The sequence below is a fragment of the Poecilia reticulata genome, chromosome 10 (assembly GCF_904066995.2).
Source record: "Poecilia reticulata chromosome 10, P_reticulata-male-v2, whole genome shotgun sequence".
NCBI classification, from domain to species: Eukaryota; Metazoa; Chordata; class Actinopteri; order Cyprinodontiformes; family Poeciliidae; genus Poecilia; species Poecilia reticulata.
Genome location: NC_088839.1, coordinates 11,308,064 through 11,329,360, shown reverse-complemented (window position 1 = coordinate 11,329,360; position 21,297 = coordinate 11,308,064). Strand labels below are relative to the sequence as shown.

Below are 21,297 nucleotides of genomic sequence, written 5' to 3'. Positions count from 1 at the left end.
GGATGTGAAAACAAAGTTGTCTCAAAATGACTTTTGGCTCCCTCCATAATTGCCCACGTCCTAACCTTTAAGACTTAATTTTACAAAACTAATGGACTGATCTTTAGAGGAATTAAAGGTCATTGGAGCAGCCCTAAAATATTTTAACTCAGAAAATATGCAAACGTGACACAATAGGTCAAAATTCAAGTTCAGATGTTCAGACTTCTGTCAGCCAGAATTTAAAATGAATGTTTCACAAAATATTTTAAGCAGTTACAAATCTTGACAGGTAAATTTTGGTATATATATATATATATATATATATATATATATATATATATATATATATATATATATATATGTGTGTGTGTGTGTGTGTGTGTGTGTGTGTGTGTGTGTGTGTGTGTACACATAAAACTCCAAACAACATATCCAATTATACAGTTTATTAATAGCAAAAGATCATTTTCACTCCTGCATCTTCTCGATGGTCTCCTCCTTGTATTTGCCCTTGTCCTTCCCAACAGCGCGAGACTTGGCTTTGCGCTCAAGGATCTTCTTGCGATCCTTATCGAGCTTTAGCCTAGTGATGACCACCTGGAAAAACAAAAACATGACTTGGTAAGCATTATGTCTCACTGCAAACATTAAGAGCCCACAGAACAACAAAATATCCCTTGGCTGTGTATCATCAGCAAATATGTAATTTTGAAAGCAGTATCAAAAACAATGCAAAGCTTCATTTAATAACCAGAAAGAGACAGAAATATACATAAAGATTTGGATAAAGTGCTCAAAAAACAAAGTAACTGCAGAAATATTTAAAGTAATGTTTCAGTGACGTCAACCTACCCCACCATAGTTCTACGCCGCTTTAATTCGTTTAAGCACAAAAATGTGTTTATTCATTAACTATGTACTTTTAACTGGATGCAACTAAATGTAAAATAAACACATATTCTTTGAAGACAGCTTTAGATGCAGAATTACATAGAACTCTACAAAACACCCAAGGTGCAACCTCTGATTTCTTATGCTTTCAAATAAATTTTTAAGCTTTGTAAACAAACATATAAAATAACACTCAATCTATACCCATACTGTGAGAACTTTTCCACAATAACACCAGGAAAAGGTCAAAGATGTGTAGACAAGTTTGTGAACTACTGATGGCGAGGTATCCCTGCTGCTCAATACGCTTGTAGTGCAAGTTAAGTCTTGAGTTTTTAAAATCTTTAAATTGTGGTTCAACATGCAGTCCAATAACTGTTTAATTTGGATGCACTCATATTTACAAAGAATTTGATAAACAGATGAATTAAAACAATAATTTTAAAAGGACAGTTAAGACTATCTGGAAATTTGCCATTTTCACTCCTGATTTAAACATTTAAGGAAAACTTGCTAATGTTTGACAGAGGAAAGTTTTACGCAAAATATTTATGAGTAGTCAGTAGCACATTTCACTCACGTTTCTGTATTAATGACAAAGGAAACAGCTCTGATCTCCACTGCTAATCCTCATAATAAATGCAGCTCTGGGTCAGTTCAGTGTCAATACAAACATGCACAAAGCTGAGAAACTTACACACAGCAGGACAAGCTGTCATGTTAACCGATTTATGGTTTTGAGACTGTAATAACAATAACAATAATCTAATAGAATAAATAAATAAATCTAAATAACAAATAATCTTTAAGTGAATTGTATCATACGAAAAGATAAAAGTTACACAGGCATTAGATAAATTAAATAATAAAAACATTAAAGGTTTAAATGGAAGCAATAAAAATTGCACTCTATCCTTCATGCCCACCTGATTTTTTCCTTTATTTTTTTCCCCACACAGCCACATAATACTAAGAGTCAAACACTAAAAGCCTTAGATTTACATGACACACTGAAAAGCGTAAGACTGTTGTCAACATGTGCAACACACGGGACACAAATTCTTGACTTAATCTCTGGCAGTAACTTCCACATAAACAGTTTTATAACACAGAAGGCTGTTGAGCTTTTAATTATTCCAACAGGTACCCAGGCTAATTGAATTTGAATGCTTGAAGCAAACTAATGTCAACAATGTAAATGGAGCAAACGCTTTTTACAGCCCAATTAATGAGCGCTAACGGCAGAGTTTCTACACATTTGGTCATTTCAACTTTCCCCTGCAAGCCTGATATACACTTGAAAATTAAAATACTACAGGCTAAAATGTTCCAACTGAAATTATCACGTGGCACAGATGTGATTGAACATGTTTTTCAAACTTGGAAAGTGATAAAAAAAGAAATCCCACTCTTTAAAATTGTGTATGAACCCTGTAATAATTACAACAAACTACATCAGTTTGACAGATTCATCCAATCAGGTTTTCACCATTAGACAATTTTGTTATTTGAGACCATCACAACAAAGCTCACTCCCTCCACTTGCAAATCCTTTTTGCCATATTTCTGGAACGCTGAAATAATTAAACCAATGAAGTACTAGACAGTAGCTCTCAGAGCAATCGCCTGACAAGCCCACACATTCAAACAATCTGTACATACATCATCACACGGCCCTACACAGCTCACTTTTAACACGTTCCAAGCAGAGGACCTTTGGAAATGTGTCTCACCTTGCTGGGATGGATGCCGACATGGACTGTGGTTCCGTTGGCCTTCTCTCTCTGCACACGCTCGATGTAGATGACGTACTTCTTCCTGTAGACCTGCACCACCTTGCCGATCTGCTGCCCTTTGTAATGTCCACGGACAACCTGGGAGCAAAAGCATCACTGGCTCAGCTACACTGTGATCAAACTTCATCATCTCGACCAGAACTCTTTAACTCTCGTTACCACATTACCTGCACTTCGTCGTCTTTGCGGATAGGCATGGACCTCACGTTGTACTTCTGGCGGAGCTCCTTGGACAGCGGGGAAGACATGATCTTCCTCCTGATGTGTGAGGGGGCATTGAAGTGCCTCTTGCGGTTCTTGCGACGGGAGGATGTTACAAATGGGTTAAGCTTCATGATGCTGTGGAGTGAAACAAACATGCTTTATTAAGAAACTGCAAAGCTCACAGTTCCATTAGAAAACGGCACTTGTAGCTCCAGGGCTCTCAAACATATTCAGTATAGAGCCTGCAAATAATTATGGTGGCCAATATGAAGTTTTGTTGCACACAGATGTAGAGCAACTGTTTGCATACAAGCTAGCGTAGTCCTCACAGGGTAAAGCTACATGCTAAAGTAGCTAACGGCGCTCCGAAGGTCCAACTACAAGCTAAAGCGGAAATTAGGTTATTTCATAAAGACGGAAACTTATTAGAATTAGATGACAGAACTCGTGAAACTATAAAACTCACAGAATTTCACCCGAAATGAAGTCGTTCAACTACAGCGGATAGAGGCATGCGGATACAGCCGTAGCTAGCAGGGAGCCCACATAGTTTGTCCAAATATCATAATCTACCACTTAAATTACATCAATAATATCGGTGATTTATTAGTTTTCATGTTTACATTGTGTTACTGTGTGTTTATTGCGACACAGCAACATTATATGGAGGATGGATGTTGATAACTTTGGTGAATTTCGCTGACAGGAATCCTTACCCTGCCTTTGCTCCTCTATGGCCGGCGGAAAAGAGACCTGCAATGTACTTCCGCCTACATTAGTTCAAAGTAAAGTCTCGCGAGATGTGCAGGCTCATGTAAAAATAATGCACGTAAACAAAATTAAAGACCACCTACTTCTAGTATTGACATCTGCGCTGCTTCCGTGAATATTTATAGTTATTACAGTTTGGCTTGAAAGGTCATTTGAAAACTTTTCAAGTTATTTATTTATTTTTCTTACATTTTTGTACTATTACGAATTAAAGTAATTTTTTGACTCTGCACGACATAAAGCATATTCTCTCATATGCTTTTTATTCATGCCACGTTACAAGTTCGGTTAATATAAATAAAATTGTCACAAGGTGGCGCCAAACCTAATTAATCGATAACCTGCTCAGCAAACAAGTTTTGTTTATGATTCACCCAGTTCATGCCGCTGTTCGTCACAGTGTGTCATATCTCGCTGTTCGATCTCTGTAATCAGCTGCAGTTGCTCTCCCCACTCGAAGCAGCTGACAAGCAAACAGCAGAGGCTGCTTTCACCCACAGACCACACAAGCACTGACCTCCTCAGCTGTCAGGACAGAAGCGAACCCCTAGTGTCCTGCTTAAACAACTCGGCTTTGCTCTCCCCACCGGTCGGAGCGCAGTTCTACCCGAACCGGAGAGATGCTGTCATAGCCCCCCTGCACCGCCGCGGACATAACAGCCTCTTTCCCCTCCCGCACCTCCTGGGTTCGTCTCTGGCTGGCCGTCGCGGCAGCAGTGCGGATGTGGAGCCCGCAACGCAGCGCTCTTCACCCGACGGCAAGCACCGGAGAAGATGAAATGTTTTTCCCGTTACCTCCCGTACCTCTTCCGCCCTCCGAGCACCATCCTGTCCTCCACTTGCCACACCGAAGGTAGGGTGGGACCCCTTTAGGGGGGCTTCCACGGTTCCATGAGTTGCTTAATTTGTGCGAGTGACATAATTGGGTGTCCCCGAGACATGCGTGTGGAGAAGTTGTACTGGCATTGCCTATTGCAGATGTGTCGTAGTGCATTAAGTTGTGTTGTGTTTTTTTTTTTTTTTTTTATAACGCCAAAGGGGAGAAGGTAAACATTTCTGATGCAAATAACTGCAGTTTTATTTTTTTCTGATTGTGAACCTGTGTGGTGTAGGATAAATTTTGCTGTTAACACATATTCATAGTATGTCAAGAATACAGAAACTCAGTTTATGGAGTTGCATGACACCTACCCCCTTGGCCTCCTAACCCCTTTATCCTTCAGCCTTACAGGCATTGGTCTGTGTGAGATTCTTAAGGTGTTATAAGCTTGGCATTTAGGCAAAAGATTAAAACAAAAAATGTATAACATGAAATAATTACATCTTCCTCCTGATGTGTGAGGGGGCATTATTCTGTTAAAAACAGAATAATTCTGAATTATTATGATGTTAAAATTAGAAATGTGCAACCCATAGCAGTGGCACTTAAACTTTTCAGTTTCTGACTCACAAACGAACAGTGGAAAGTGGAGACTTGCGACTGCCACAGCTTGTTGAGTAACTAGTATCTCGTTTAAACCAGAATATGACAGTGCGAACAGCATCAAAGAGCCAGTATATTGATTTTATCTGTAATACTAGTCTTGTAAGTACAATTTTCTTGGAGTCCAAATGTTCATAGCAAGGGTCAGCAACTCCTGTCCTCAAGTGCCTCTGTTCTGCGATTTTTGGATGCATCAGTGCTCCAACACGCCTGAATCAAATAAATGGTTAATGAACAGGTTTTTGGAAATCTTGCTGACACACCAAAGAGGTAATTCAACCCTTTTATTCAGGTAAAAGTGGCGAAAAGCTTTTCTTTTGCCAGCTGACCTGCAGGGAAAGGGAAGCTCAGTGAATAATTACTTTTTGCCCCATACACCCAGAGACAGTTCTGATCATTTCAGTACAGTTTCTCATGTCTCATTAAGAGGATTATCTTTTTTTTAATTTTTTTAGATTATTTAGCACTAGAGGTAGATAAGAATTGTACAGAGAGAGAAGGGAGGACGACACACAGCAAAGGTCTCTGGGTCAGGAATGAACACAGAATGGCTGCGTTGAGGACAGTAGCCTCTTCATACAGCACGCTCGCTCTACCTCTACACCACGCAGTGCCCCACATTTTATTTTTCTAAACCTTGTTTTAAGCAGTGCCTGCTTTGTTTAGAGATAGCTCCTTTCCTTATTCATGCAGTTCAGAATGTGTAGTGCCCTGAAACATGACGGCGTGTTTTCCCAGGAGTTACACAGACTTGTAATGTTGAAAGTCCCCACCTCGATAGCAGAAGCTTAAATGACTTCTCATTCTTGCTGGTCAATTCATCTTGCTGATTGTGCTGTCAGATGTGGCCCATGAGGGGTCTGAGTCTTTGTATAACCAGCCATTTACTAGGTCATAACATGGAGACTAAAGCATTGCATTATTTAGCTTTGGATGGTTGCCCTTCTTCCTTCCTGTGCATGCTCTGCCCTTCTGCTTCAGCCCTTTGGCACAGGAAGTAAGACACTGAATACCAGTAAGTTGTGGTCATACTCAAAGCCCCCGGTATCCTGACCTATTTATGAACTGTATGTTATATTTTTATACAAAGAATCAAGTCCTCGGTGTATGGTTCTCAAACCGTGGTAGAAGCACCATCTGGGTTGCTACATGGGTTGCTCTTAGTGGTACTCAGAATACATTTTGGTATTGCAAAATACAAGCACGTTAACTATTTGTATGATTTGATGCAACATACAAAGAAATCCAAGTTATGTTTATAGTACTATTTTGTTTTCTCTTCTCCAAAATGATTTCCCTTTTCTATAGTTACTAATATCAAATAGATAGTGCTTAAATTCTACATACGTATATGTAAAATAGATTACGTAAAGTTGGGTACCAATGTTGTTGGTTTTTTTTTAAAATAATGTCTTTATGCCGGGTTCTTAAAGAATCAGTCTTTCTTCAGACACCTTTACAGGAACCTTGAGTAATATCTCCCCAGAAGTTTTGAAAATTTAGACTGAAAGAGGAAGAAGAAGCAGCAAAAGTTTAAAGGAAAAACTTTGAAAGATTTCAAAAAACCCTGAAGAATCATCATTCGGGATAAGATCAAATGACTGCAAGGAAGTCTGCCACCCTAGAAGGATTATATGAAGAAAGCACAGCACAGTACACAATTTCAGAATTAAAAAAAAACAATTTCAACAAGTAACGTAAAAAAAAAAACAATAAAAAGTTCAGCTTCAACCTCTGTGGTGCAGTTTGACTGTTTTTAAATAGAATCCAACAAAAATAGTCCGTTTGTTTTGGGGTTTTTTTGCCTGTTGAGACAATAATAATAATAATAATAATAATAATAATAATAATAATTAGACCAAAAGGTTTGCGTTTTCTGTATATCACCCTTGTCTGCAGCACAGCATAGCTCGATTGGTTTTAACACATGTTATCAGCTGCAGCTCACTGTGCTCCGCAAACCATTTCTGAACAATCTTTGCTGAAAGGAAGCATGCCGATCAGGACATACAGTTTCCATGAATGGATGTTCAAGGTCAGTATGGTCAATATAACATTCATATAGCATCTATATGAATGTTATGCTACCATGTACCAACAACTAATTTCATTGTTTACTACCATTCTACCATCTATATTATAGATCGTACTATTCCCACAAGAATATTGCCCAAAGCATTACTTTTCTTAATCATGGTGCTGTGTGTTTTTCAGGTAAGTGAAGCACATGCACTTGCTAATCCAGGTGATGTAAAAAAAAATAGGATTTATGAGACCAGGCCACCATGTTTCATATTTCCGTAGCCTCGTTCTGGTGCTTACGTTCCCATCGTTGGAGAGTTTTGGGTGGTGGACAGGAGTCCCCAAGTTGTGATGCAGTTGTGAAGCCTTGCTTATTCTGTCTACCGTTTATTTTTTGTTTTTTTTTATCTAAGTCAGTATGAACCTCTTCAGCTACATCTACAGTCGATCTACAGTCGCTTTTTCTGGTAAATGTGGCCACATTGGGCTGCATTTACCCATTTCCCCTGCTTCACACATCAACTTGAAAGACAAAATGTTCAAAACGTTGATGCTATTACGACGAGATCGGTCATTATGTAATGCCTTAGTTTGCAAAAAAATTTTAAAATAACAGCGTAAGGATAATTCTTCTTTTTTAAAAGTGGAATTTTTATCTTTTAAAGTCAATGTCAAATTGTTCTGATGATGTGGAGTAATATCAGAAACGTTATCGCGTCAAAGCTGGATGTGACGAAGGGAAGCTGACAAGAAACCCTTCTTTCTTGCCTCAGCCTCTGCCATCCCCTTAACTCACTGTCTGACTCTCAATCCCTCTGTGTGCCATCAGGGATGGGTATAATAGGAGAGAGGGATAGATCACGGACCACGGATCTTAGTGCTCAGCCACAGTAACATGATCCGGCGCTGCTCTCTTTGTGCGCGGCCGTTACGAAACAGTCGGAGTCAGAAAGCAGAAAGCGAGAGAGGTTTGTTGATGTCCTGTGTGCTGGAGGCTGGCAGAGTGTGATGATGACACAGCAGATGACCCTGGAAATGTGATGAGTAAAGGAGGCACACACCATCTCCTCTGTGCACTATTTGTTTTTTCTTCAGCGCGAAGTCATGCAATTACTTGCGTGACCCGGGGTTACTTCGAACTGACTTTTAAAATCCTTCTGAGGCTGGTCAGTACATTATGATAATTTTTTTTTTCTTGTCTGCTGTTTCCAGCTGAGCAGAGTTCACCCCAGGGAAGATGAGTGTGCATTTACCATGTTGGTGGAAAATGCATTGCATAAGCGGTGTACTAGACAGTAGACGTGTGTGTGTGTTTTCTTTTTGTTTATCTGGGCCATTATGAGGAATATTGTGCCTGCATCACTTTGATTCACCTGGGTCCAGTCTCTGAGGAGGCGCAGGATCAACCTTTTGTCAGCCTTTCCTTTGACCCATTAAGTGTAAAATAAAGTTCTAAAACGGTTTCATCGATGTTTTGTCCTAGGTGTACTCGTTCCCCCCCGCCCCCCACTCCTGTTTCACATCAATCCTGTCGGTTCTGCTGTGACGGATTAAGTCTTAAACTTTTCTGACAGCGGTTTCCGTTTGAGTCATGAAACACCTTAGTGACACCTCGCCGTTTTTCAGGTTGCTCCCACTCCTGCGTCGGTTTCCTCGTCTTCCTGCTTCCGTTTGTTGCTCCTGGTGACAGAAACCCCATCAGTTCCATTATTCCATTATTTGTTTTAGAGAAATTTGTTCAGATTTTATCACTGCAGCTGATGGCAGGGACTCGAACAAGTGTCTTCGTGCATTGTTTCTCTAATGCACTGGGTGATTAATTTATAAAAGGAGCAGTTTGTGGCACCGGTGCCTGGAGGCGGGGGACTTCTGTCATTGCTCTGACAAAGCGGGCCGTGGATGCGCGACTTACGCAGGGTTTGCATGCTGGTGTGCATGTGTTCTGTTATCATAAGTCCCGCTGTGTTGTTGCTAGCCTGACAGACAGACAGACAGACAGACAACTCAGAGCTCTGAAGGCATTCCTCAGGATAGTCCCGACCTTGAACACACCGCCGGGGACAAACACTCCGCACGTACTTGACACATTTGTGCACATGTCTGCTCCGTTTCAGCTTTAACCAGCAGAATATGCTGTTCCAGCAAAATTTAACCAGATAAAATTGATGATAGCATCTGGGTAACATAATGTGGTTATTTCAGCTAGCGTTGCAGTCTTATCTAATGATTAAAAAAAACCACAATCTACTTCACATTATAGTCTTTTTGACTAGCTGAGCAGTGCTATGCAAGAAGAGCAAACAAGAACTGATTTGCGAAGTGGATTGGTGTTACTAGGAATTAATTTTGTGATAGAATTGTGTCTGGGGAAAGTTGTATTGCCATAAACATGCATTTCCCCTTATATAGGTGATCATCAAGAAAAGTTCTGAAAGCCCCAGTGGAATCCTGCTTTTAAAAAAATGTGGATGCTGTTCAAAGATAGTAAAGAGATCAATAATATAAGGTCACACAAACACTTTGGTTTCCGTCATTTTCCCTCAAAACTACTTTGGTTTGAATAACCTCCCCGAAGATTTTGATGTGTATCGACCTAACAGCTGTAGATTTGTCGGCTGCACATCCATGAAGCCAATCTCCTGTTTCACTACATCCAAAGGAAACGCCGTTGGATTGAAATCAGGCAATAGTGGAGGCGCAGTAAACTCAGGTTCATGTTCAGGAAACCATTTTAACAGCCTTTTGAGTTTTTGTGTGGATTGTGGACATAAAAATGATGGACATTTAATAACAATATTAAAGCCTTGCACGTTGTGTATTGGTTTTAAAAATGGAAGATTGTGCATACAGCACCATCCTGTCAGACATATCCAAAAGACATGTCAGTTCATAGATAAATACACAGCAATAGATGTTAATTTGTGTTTCAAAGTAAGATGTTGAAAAGAAGAGGAGGATCAGGAGGCAGCAACCATTGCAGCAGCAGGACTTTTAAGCACCGCTAGATAGTTTTTATAGGTCGTCTTTGGTTGTGGGAACTTTTAATTGGCAGTCGGTGAATGTGTTACACTGGAGAACAGACCATGGATTAAAGCTCAGTAATCATCCAGTGTGAACCTGAAGCTGAAGGGGAACCAATAAAACTATCCCCCACATCATTGAACAAGCAGCCTGAACCACCTGTGGGTGGATACGTGCGCTCATCATTTTGAGTAATCAAAAAAAAAAAAATGTTTATTGTCTTTACCATTTTACTGTTATTGTGACAACTTCTGAGCTCCAATTTTCTGCGGTTGCCGTCTCCCTAACAATTAGGTTGGTGGGTTCTCCATCAGATTCAAGTCGGGGCTCTGGTTGAGTCTCTCCAAAAATGTTCATCTCACTTTCAGCCTGAAGAAACAGCTCGGCACAATTAGCAGATCATTTTCAACCCAAATCTGCTGGATGTATACATCATTTTGTGCTCGACTGTATAACTTGACGTTCAGTTATTAGTTCCTCGTTGATACGAGGTACTTGATTTTGTTGAAACATTTGTTTACTTGCATCTTTATCTGCAGAACAAAAAGTAAGAAGTGTACAGATTGCAATTACATTTTGCACCAAAGCCATCACTGCTGTTTATGGATATGGATGATAAAACAATTTGATTGAATTTTACTCCTCACAATATTACATTTTGAAAGAATAATGAGAGAACCCTTGCTGTGTCTCTCCAGACTGATTATTCTCGGGGTGAAGCGTTTCACCGGGTGCCTGAATGTGCAGATTGTATGCAGTTATAAGCAGTGGGAATCGTTCCAATAGAAACATCTGGCACTGATCTGTAATAAAGGAAGAATGCAAACACCATGTCATGTTTAGCAAATACAAACTGACGTCCAGGATTTGTAATGTTTACGGTCAAACATAAGCCGCGTCCCATGGCTTGTTCTCACCTCCGTTTAGCAATGACTCTGGTCAAGGTGAGCCAAATGGGGAACAAATCCACCTGGAAGAAAACGCTTTCAACGTAAAGTACGATTCAGAAAAGTGAGGTGGGGGGGGGGTATGTACTAAAGTAATTTGTGGTGGGATAAAAAAATAATAAAAAAATTTCCCCACCGAGGCTGATCTCAACATGATGTTCTCTCTCACAGTAAGAGGAAAACATCGCAGCATATCGATGTTTTTTTCTCACACAGCTCTTGCTCCCAATCTCATTTTACCACAAACACTTCCTGCTAGGTTTCCACATGAAAACGAGAGAGAGAGAGAAAGGGAGAGAGAGAGAGAGCTGCAACGCTTACGGGTTAGAGTATTATTCCAGCCAAAGCAGCGCTGTCAGTCTCTTTCTCAATTTTTTTTTTTTTTTACCTTTATTGTTGTTTCACAACGTGTCGGACCTGAACATATCTTTTAAAACCCTGGCCCGTAAAGTTCAACGTCAAACCGTGCGGTTTCAAACCTGGTCTGTTAAATAACGTCGACTTTGTCTCTGTTGGGAGCAGCAAAGCCAGACACAGAGACTCCTTATCGGGCTGAACCGCCTGGGCCTTTGCTCTGGCTGACAAGGCTGCACAGAGACGCGGCTACTACTGGGATCGGAGTAAATATAGAACAACAGGATGGGCTTCCTCTTTTTCTCAGTCCTCCCTCTCCACCCATCTGTTTCTGCTGTTTCAGAAGAGGTCTCGGTCGCACGACCTTTTGCTAAAAAACCGACTTTACAAATCATTATTTTGCTGGAGAACGTCAACATTTTTCTTCCATTTCTATTTTTATTTTTTAAAGTAAGCAAATAAATAATAAATCATCAATATACCCTCAGGATCTGTAAGGTTGTTTTCTTTAATGAAGACATGCAGACAAAATTATTCAAACTACCCAGGTTTTGTTTGGAAGCGTTGAGAACATGGGCAGGTGCCACTCAGCAGCGGGGCCCGCTTGTATGCATTGCGGCCTTTTAAACTTGTAAAGATGGATACAAACAGTGCCGCTCAGATGAAACATTAATGAGACTGTGCAAGAAGCAGGAAAGAGGATATCCAGCTGATTAGAAGGACAAATCATACAGCCGACGATAATAAAACACGGCGTCACGCATACTTTAAATAGTGAGAGAAAAAAACACAACAATTCACATTTGGGAACATTTAGTTCCCAAGTGACACCACAACCAGAGATCTCGACCTCTTCTCTCTTTTTTTCCCTCTAATTTCTTCAGTCTCTCCCTTCCAGGGTGTTTGTGCACTCCAAATGATAATTTATCCCTTTAAATTTAGGATTTTTTCCATCCAGGACAAGGTTATTAACTGCTAGCTAAAACAGTGAGAAAACGGAGAAAACGCTTTTGTTAACTGGAATAAAGAGAAATGGCAATTAATGGGGAAAACAAGTGTAGCTAACTGGAATTATGTTGTGTGTTTGTAAAACTAACTGAGGCGTACTGAAATTATGCATATAAAGTCTTTCGTTTTCGTGTTCATGGATCTACATTAATGTTTCAAACTCATGTGAAACTGAATATATTCTTTTGAAAATTGCATCTTCCGTTGAGTATTCATTATGAAATCGCAATACAATACTTTGATCTTTTTGGAATTCTGCACCTAAAAATGAACAAACGTATGAACAAGCTAAAATGTCTGAAACTACACCAAAACTTAACAATATTTAACTAATAAGAACAGGCAAACCCACTCTAAAAACGAATTAAAACTAACTGAATTAGACAAACAAAAAGTCACAACAAAATACCTCTAAATTATGATGAAAAATCCAAAACTATTATATAACCATGGTTCAGGGTCATGAAGGCTCCCTGGCCAATCCTCCAACGCGTACAGAACCATATTAACTTGATTTATAATTAGCAGCTTAACTGACTGGGATGAAGCTGAGAAAACTCAGATTTACACCAGAGGCCGTCAGGTTAAGAGGTGACAGTTCTCACTACGGCGTGTCGCTTCCAGAATAACAATGAAAACCAAACTAGATACTCCAGGAAAACAAGGCAGGAGATGAATCAGCTGTCATTTCCTCTCTGGACAGAAAACAAACAGTTTTATAGCCTGAAACGCAGCTGAACAGGGTGTTTATCTTTAAACTGGAACAATGGCCGAGATCCTATTAGATCTCACTTTAGGTGCCCCTTTTTATAGTTTCCCAGCATAGTTTTTAATACAGCCCTAAAAATAGTCGTTCCTTCCTGCTGAGACGTCAAGGTGTCGCCTGTGTAAAATAACCCGAACGATAACATTCGATATGAAGCAGGGATCGCAACCGAAACACAGTTTAGAGAAGCTGCGGCTGTTGATGGAAGCCTTTGTTGTTTTCACGATGCGATGTTGTGTGTCTGTCTGAGAGAAACAGAGAACAAGAGAGGGAAGGAGCTTCTCTTCTCCTTACGCCACACCGTGCTGAAAGCTTTTACTGTTATGTCTGACTACTGTTCTACACAGGAGACATAGCATTGGATTAATAATGTAGCCTACTACAGTCTGAGGCCGCAAACTACACCTGTACCAGTCTGCTCCTAATGTCTTACGCTGCGTTACATGATATAAAACACTGAATCACATATCACAAACTAGAGCTGCGACTATTAAAGTTCTTTTTTTAAATTAAGGTAATAATATAACCACTACTTTTTTTTTTTTTTTTTTTTTACTGTTTGTTTCATAATTTGTAGAAATGTCCTATAAACCTATCCAAAATTTCTCCCTTTGTGTCGGCCATGTTGGTGAGCCCCCGTTTTCACTTGATTATTATTATTTTTATTTTTTTTACACGTTTCTGATGGTATGAAACTAAAATGACAAACTTGATCTTAGTCTGACCTCTACGTTAGGAAAATGCCTAACTATTAGCTTAATAAAAGTAAAACCGAAATGAATTAGAACAAATGTGCTGTGGAGAAAACAGCAGAAAAAAAAAGTTTGAATGCATTCTCCAGTAAACACTCACTGACTGACATTTTTCTTTTTTGTGAAAATGGCTGACGTTTTATTTGTTTGTTTTGCCAATTCTCTTTTAACTGTGAGAATCCTATGCTCTTCCATCTGTCCATATGTCTAGCTTTGCTGAAATTGATATGCTGCTGTATTATAGTGCTACTGAAAGGCCCAACGTATAGGGTTGCTAAGCAATAGATTATTTTCTAGGCTACTCCTGCTATCATATTTCATGTCTGATCAAGAACTTTGTTTCTCTGCATCTTAGAATCTGTCACCTTTCCAATAAATTACTCTGTCTGAGATTTTTTTTCTAGTTAGAGCATTGAATTAAGTAATAAAGTAAAAAAAAAATCCCTTTTTAAACATGAATTGTGTTTATAAAGCATTAAATATGATTCAAACACACCAACATCGTCTATAATTTGCCTAAATACATGAACCCAAAGGTCCAAGCCAGAGAGACCAAGTCTGATTTAATGTGTGAATACTATAAAGTATGACAGTGAATAACATAGATCACTAAGATGTGGCTCATATTGATTATGGGCGATTATTAACAAACGAGTCTCAGCCTCCATTTAAAATCTCGAAGCAGCAGATGCATTCCTAAACAGACTTTAAACAAGTTAGTTTACAGCTGAACAGAATTTGATATTTGCTTTCATGTTGACCTTCTTTCAACCATCCATTTCTGCTGTTTGTTTTGCCCAACTGCGGCTTTTTTTCCAAGCTTTTTCTCATTGGACTTTCATAAGATTATAAAAATCTGTCCATGACATTGATAGCACACTGTGGGATTATGCAAACGTGACTGACAGTCTGGCAGATCAAAAGTTATCTCGGCATCATTGAATTACAGCAACAGTCGAGATGATTTAATTCAGTGGACACAATCTCCATTGTGGAAAGATGAGCTGAAACCAAAGAAAACCATTCTATACTTTCCTATCAAATACAAATTCAGAAAAGGCAGAGAATCTTTTTTTATATTTGGAAATATTTCATGGCACTAAGAACAAATAAAAAAAATCAGAAGCACTACAGGACGACCTCTGGTTTTAGATGATCTTGGATTCTTAGAAGCCTGGACTTGAAAGATAAAACTGACAAGAAATAAAAATATTTTTTAAAAAACCTAAATCTTTCATTCATCAGCTGTGTAAAATAGATTCTACAAATTTCTTCTTAATTTTTGCGATTAAGATACAGATTATAATCTAATTTAATTATATTTTAGAGCTCGGAAACATTTCGTTTTGTTTATTTTTTTTTATTCACTTTGGTCAAGTTGACTTTTATGACATGTGGTTAAATTATGATCCCTGATCAAATCAAAATATAACTTCCTGCTAGTAAACATTATATAGTGGAGTCCCATTGCCACATTTCCCCATAATATATTGTGAAATTATTTTACCAAAAATGCTTTAAAAATGTCAATGGTTGATGCAGGAAACATCCCCCCCTGTGGATACAAAATGATACGTGATCAGTAGCAAATATCCAGCATCAAATGAGTTTTTCTCTGTTGAACAGCTGACTGAGCACTTTCCAAGAGTAGGGATTGATTTATTTTTTTGACAGGACTTGTACTTTATTGGACTTTGCATGTCGGGCATATTGAAATTACTAAAGTTATTCGTTATTTCAAACGGATAAGGCTTATGGAAACTACATTTGATGGAATCTGTAGCTCTAAACTTTGCATTTCTGTTCAGTCAAAGATCGTTTACCTCTAAAATCAGCAAAATTATTCACAGTATGCAACCTCTTCAATTTTGGTGGGTTTTTTTTTTTTGTTTTTGTTATTTTTTTCAACTTTTACAACATATTTTATTGGGATTTCATGTGACGGACCAAAAGTAGCTCGTATTTCATTTAGCAGTAGATAAGAAATGGTTTCCGAATGCTTTTACACACAAAAACTCAAATGTATTTCCAGTACAACAAATGACTGACCATCTACCAAAAGATGACGCCCATATTTTCTGCCAAGGCTTTTTGATACACAGATGATAAAAAAATCCTTCCTGGCATTTTAAAGAGGACAAGATACATGGTTGACATGTTGCTTGAATGGAACCTGGAACTGCAAACCTTTAATAAATTGCGTTATTGTCTGACACAGCAGTTACCTGTGAAGGTTCGCACTCATTCAGTTAATCTCAGTTTTGTTCACTTTCCGTAACCCCGACTCTCTGATTTGCTCGCATTGATTTGCTCAAATGGCTCTGTGACCCACCTAGCATAAAGTGTGTTTGTAGGCCTGCTGTGAGACAAAGTGGGGTACTGAGCTCAAATTAGGTTTCCCACCAGCAGCCAATTTTACGCTTGGAAATAGCTTACAGTAAATATTTTTAGGGGCCGAAACTCAACATGCTCCAATAAACGGGCCCTTTGACGAAGAGTTTTTTTTTCTTCCTCGTTCAGGCTGAAGTGACCCGCGTTCTGCCTTGCCTCTCGACTTCCACTCGCCGAAGATAAAACTATGATGTGGCTGATGCATACGGCGAGGGGGCCATCTTTTAACAGAGCCCATCTGGGGCGTTTGAAAGAAAGTGCTGCTCGTTGTAGGAACAAAGTGGAGCCGAGCGTGTGATGGATGGGGTGGCGGTGCTCACGAGGGGAGCAGGGAAGATGAGAGTGCAGATTTTTGTTTGGAGGAAGGAGCTCTTTTCCGGCAGTCTCAGGCTTTGGCTCTGACACACTGCTCTGCCTGTTTTTTTTTTTTTCTTTTTCTTTTTTTTTACACCGCACTGGCAATTAACCAACCTCTCCTTACCAACCCACCACCCCAACACGTTTTTCTTTTCCTCTCTGTCTAACGTTTTGGCTCATTCCTCCCCTTCTTCGTCCTCATCTTGACTCTCATTCATCGCCGCCTTCCTTTAGCTCTGTTTCAAATCCCCTCACCTTCGCCCCCCCCTTTTTTTTTTTTCATACATCCCCAGTAAAGTATTTTCTTCTGTCTGCCGGTAGTACGGACGGGTGTGGGGTAGGCCTCCAGGTTTCCATAGTGATACTTTGTGTGCTGATGTCATTAGTATTGACGGTGTGTAACTAGGCCAAGCTGTCCGTGCACAGGGACTGATTTTGTTTACCTCAAACTTAAGCAAGTCACTTTCTGATTAGTGCGATGCTGCATACAGCAGCTCTCAACACTTCTTCTGTTACATAACTTCCTTTGTCTTCTCTTAGTTCACAGAGTTTAATGATACAACACTGTCGTGTATATTTAAAGAAAAGTATTCCTACCGCTTTAAACTTTTCACATTTTGTTGTACTACCGCCACAGAATTCACCGTGCTTTACTGGGATTTTATGTGAACGATCAAAGTACTGCAGAATTATGAAAAGCATCATTTTCTTTTTGCTCAATAAACTGTGAAACGCTGTGTGGTGGGAAACCAACAGCACATGCACATTGTGAAACGTGGCGGTGGCAGCATCGTGGCTTTCTTCAATTCAGGAAGAAAACCAGTTAGAAGCTGCAAAAGTCTTGAAAATTGGACAAAAATTCACTTTCCAGCACAACAGTGACATTCAGCTAGAGCTGCAATGTATGATTTACATCAAATCATGAACATTTTGAAAATTCATGGCAAGACTTAAAAATTGCTGTTTGTATCCAAATTGACTGCGCTTGACCTGTATCATAATAATCAATAAAAAAAATCCACTCTCTAGCTGTGCAAAGCTCAGAAAAAAGAAGTTACAGATTAAATGGACAAAACATATGGCTCAACACAGTCTCGTTTAGAGGTCCAGAGATGATGCCACATCATTTCATAGTTTTATTTGATAAAGCATATATTTTAAACCTTTAAATCTCTTTCATTTTACTTCATAAGCACTACCTACTCTGTGCTGATCAGTGGTGGGAAGTAACGAAGTACAAGTATTTCGTTACTGTACTTAAGTACAATTTTCGTGTATCTGTACTTTACTTAAGTAGATTTAATAATGGATACGTTCTACTTTTACTCCACTACATTTTACAGTAAGTATCTGTACTTTCTACTTCACTACATTTCTACAAAACTGTCGCGTTACTCGTTACATCCAAGTCGCGTTGCTCTTTTTTTCCGTTAAAATGTGAAGTTCAGGGATTTAAGGTGGCGCCGTAAAATCCGAGCAATATCGTAACTTACGTGTCTGTTGTCACCCATCCCCTCCACCTTTACTCGCACGCGAAGCTCCAGACATGCGCAGTGGTTTCCTCTGAGCGAGTCTAATCATCAGTAATATAATAGCGCTGCATAAATTGATATGGCGACATGTAAAATCAGCAGCGCTTCGCTTTCACAGACGGTGGGGACTTCGTCCAACTTTTAGCGTCACTTGGAAGGAAAGCTTAAAGAAAGGTAAGATCTGTGGACGTGATGCTAGCAAAGCTAGCTGTACTGACTGAAACACACATGTTGCATCTGCATGAAAAAAAGTTGTCATTCATGCCCTGAATTATTGTGTGGAGGTATTGACTGAGGTGTTGCAAATATGGAACAACGCTGGTACATTCAGGAACGATCCGATTCTTCTGGACGGATCTTTACTGATTGCATTTATTTAAGCTCTTAAGTATTTAATAACTAGTTTTTTATGGGAATGTGGATCTTTCAGATCAACTTGAGAAGCAATTTTGATAAGTAAAAGTTAATTTTTTCACGTAGCGCGGGGTGCTGGTCTTGACTTGGTCTTGGGTCGGTGACCTTGACTACAACTCTGCTACTGGCTCCTTGGTTGCCTGTCCTCTCCCACCCACCTTCTTTCCATCCACTTTCTGTTGGATTTCTTTAAAAATAAAAGCCACTAGTAGCAAAAAAAAAGTGAAGTTCATGTTATGTTAGGACAGGAGACAAGATGTTTCCATCCCTGAAAGTATGATGCATAGAATCACATAGTAAGTAATCACATACTGTAAACATAATAAAAACATGCTTTATCTGTGGCATTGTTCATTAAAATGGCACATTTCTAATGTATTAAAATTAAATACGATCGGGACACTTAATGATATTAGCGATTAGGTAATCCATTCAGCAAGCACTTTTACTTTTAATACTTAAGTATTTTTAAAAGCCAGTACTTTTTTTTACTTTTACTTAAGTACAAATGCTAATGTGGTAGTTTTACTTTTACTTGAGTACATTTTTGTCTGTGTATTTGTACTTTTACTTAAGTACATTTTTTGAGTACTTTCTCCACCACTGGTGCTGATCTGGTCTATAAAAAAAATCTCCATTAATCACATTGAAGTTTGTGGTTGCATTGTGATATGTGTGGCTCCTTTTGCAAGGCGCTGTATGTAAGTGACTGTAATCAGTACTCCCGCTGACGCTCTTTTGACTCATTCTTGACCTTAGTGCTGAATAATTTGGTTACATGACTTTTTGTTTGCATCAGGAAAAGATGTGACTGTAGAGCTCCTTTCCCGGCCTGACCGTCACTTCCTGTCCTCCTGGCTTTTTCAGCGGCTTTCCTGCCTGAAAGAAAAGGATGTTCCTCCCACTGCTCCCCTTTGCTCAACTCGCCTCGGAAATGCATGCCAGGCTGTTTATGTAAACACACGTTTCCTGATAAGTTTGCGCTGACTTCTCAAATCACATAGCTGCTCCCTGTACGTCTTCTCCTTCCGGAAGCTGGTTTTGCTCAAAGCTAACAGGTTCCTTCGCCTGCGCCGCCAAAGTAATTAGTTCTGATCAGTTTCTGAAACTATCAACGGATAAAATATGGATCCCTTACAGATGCTGTCACACGCCACACAGGGAGACGGCATCTTCTACCCAGGAATGTAGAGCCATTTTGTCCACATCTAAATTTCTCTTTGTGGTTTCCTGTTAGTATTCTTTCTTGTATTACATGATTGTAATATAAGATTGCAGATTGCCTCATGTACTGTAAACTTAGATGCTTGGTTGAAATGTAACCTAATGCCACGACAGAGAAATAGACATGGTCAGGTAACTTGTATCACGAATAAAAAGGCTTCTCACAAGGAATCGAAAAGTCTGGAAAGATCTGGAGTTAGATTTGTATCATTTTTAATGTCTACATAAGCTCACATTAAAGACAAATGAGTATGATTTTTTTTAAAATCCTGTTATCCAAAAACCTAATCCTTAAATCTACATTGCCTTAGGTAAGTAATACTCTAGCATCACGTTTCTATGTATCTGGCACTGTGCCATAAGTGATTTGATCTCCAACCGACCAAACCCGCCATAACGCAGTATTGAAACATTCAGAGTTACAACTTAGAGACACCATAGATAACACACTTATGCATCACTGCAGAAAAAAAAGACTGACCCAGGTGCTGTTTGCTGCAAAAACCTGATAATAATATAATTTTTTTGCCCAGAGGTGCAGATGTTTTTGTCTGCTGACAAATATTCACTCTTCTCATCGTGACGAACGCTCCGAGCGGCTCCGCTGGACGGTAGCCTGACCTAGTTTGTGATTAATTTATCTAATATTTAACTATATTTTGCAGTCATAGGCCAAAAGAGTCAAATATGGACCTTTTTGAATGCTTTACTTTTGAAATAAAACATTTTTTTTAGGTATTGTATTAGTACCAATCACTGGAAGTTTTGTGACTTTGTTACTTTCTTTGTATGGATTACAACAAATACAATTTTTTTGCCGTGTTGTTAAAGTTTGAGGCCTGTTCAAGCCCTTTCAGCATGGTGAAACAGTCAGGATTTTGATAACTTTAGGTCCCGTATGCCTTATGAGCTGACTCACCATCGATCAAAACCAAGGAGGAGTTTGAGTAAATAAGGAGGCTGGAAACGATCAAAACGAGGTCCGAATTCAATTCAACATGGCCAACTTCCTGTTTGTTGTAGAACGTAGGGACGTTTTCTGTACGTTTTAGGAAGTTTTAGGAAGTTTTACCAGTGTACCAAGTCTCATACCACTACGAGAAAGTAAGCTAAATGAAATTTACACAACTGATTTGTGTGAAATTTAATTTAAAACCAAACAAATATCTAGAAAATAATCAGACGTGTCTGAACAGTTTAGTAAGAGCCTCAAAGCACTCAGAATGTGAAAGGTGATGCTTTCTGTCATTTTTAAAGGCTTACATTTTTCTTCACTTTCAGATATTTAACAGATTTTTTTTACAGAGTCTGTGAAGAATAAGTGACAGAAAACAGAATAGTTTCCAGCCTGGATGAAGAAGAAACAGTCACAGCTTTCTGCA

At 39.2% G+C, this 21,297-nt stretch overlaps 2 protein-coding genes across 2 annotated transcripts in view; one reads left to right on the top strand and one right to left on the bottom strand.

Annotated features, from left to right (window-relative positions):
- Positions 1-413: 413 nt before the first annotated feature.
- Positions 414-3,736, bottom strand: rpl26 (ribosomal protein L26). The gene is made up of 4 exons (XM_008419554.2): positions 3,590-3,736; positions 2,837-3,008; positions 2,607-2,747; positions 414-579 (listed from the first exon to the last, which is right to left on the bottom strand). Exons 2-4 carry the CDS (start codon positions 3,002-3,004, stop codon positions 451-453), a joined length of 438 nt encoding a protein of 145 aa, XP_008417776.1. The 5' UTR covers positions 3,005-3,008; positions 3,590-3,736; the 3' UTR covers positions 414-450.
- A 411-nt stretch (positions 3,737-4,147) lies between these two features.
- LOC103470873 (serine/threonine-protein phosphatase 2A 55 kDa regulatory subunit B beta isoform) overlaps positions 4,148-21,297 on the top strand; it is a 53,060-nt gene continuing 35,910 nt past the window's right edge. The window contains exon 1 of the mRNA XM_008419555.2: positions 4,148-4,497. Within this exon, the coding sequence (XP_008417777.1) occupies positions 4,419-4,497 (79 nt within the window). The 5' untranslated portion in view covers positions 4,148-4,418. The remainder of the gene's footprint in view (positions 4,498-21,297) is intronic.

Bases quoted from the DNA above. Each gene is read 5' to 3' on its own strand.
- rpl26 (XM_008419554.2), bottom strand. From the start codon at position 3,004: ATGAAGCTTAACCCATTTGTAACATCCTCCCGTCGCAAGAACCGCAAG. The intron at 2,748-2,836 runs GTAATGTGGTAA...TTTTGCTCCCAG, and splicing joins GCAAAGACGACGAAGTGCAG to GTTGTCCGTGGACATTACAA. The intron at 580-2,606 runs GTGAGACACATT...TTGTTTTTCCAG, and splicing joins TCGGCATCCATCCCAGCAAG to GTGGTCATCACTAGGCTAAA.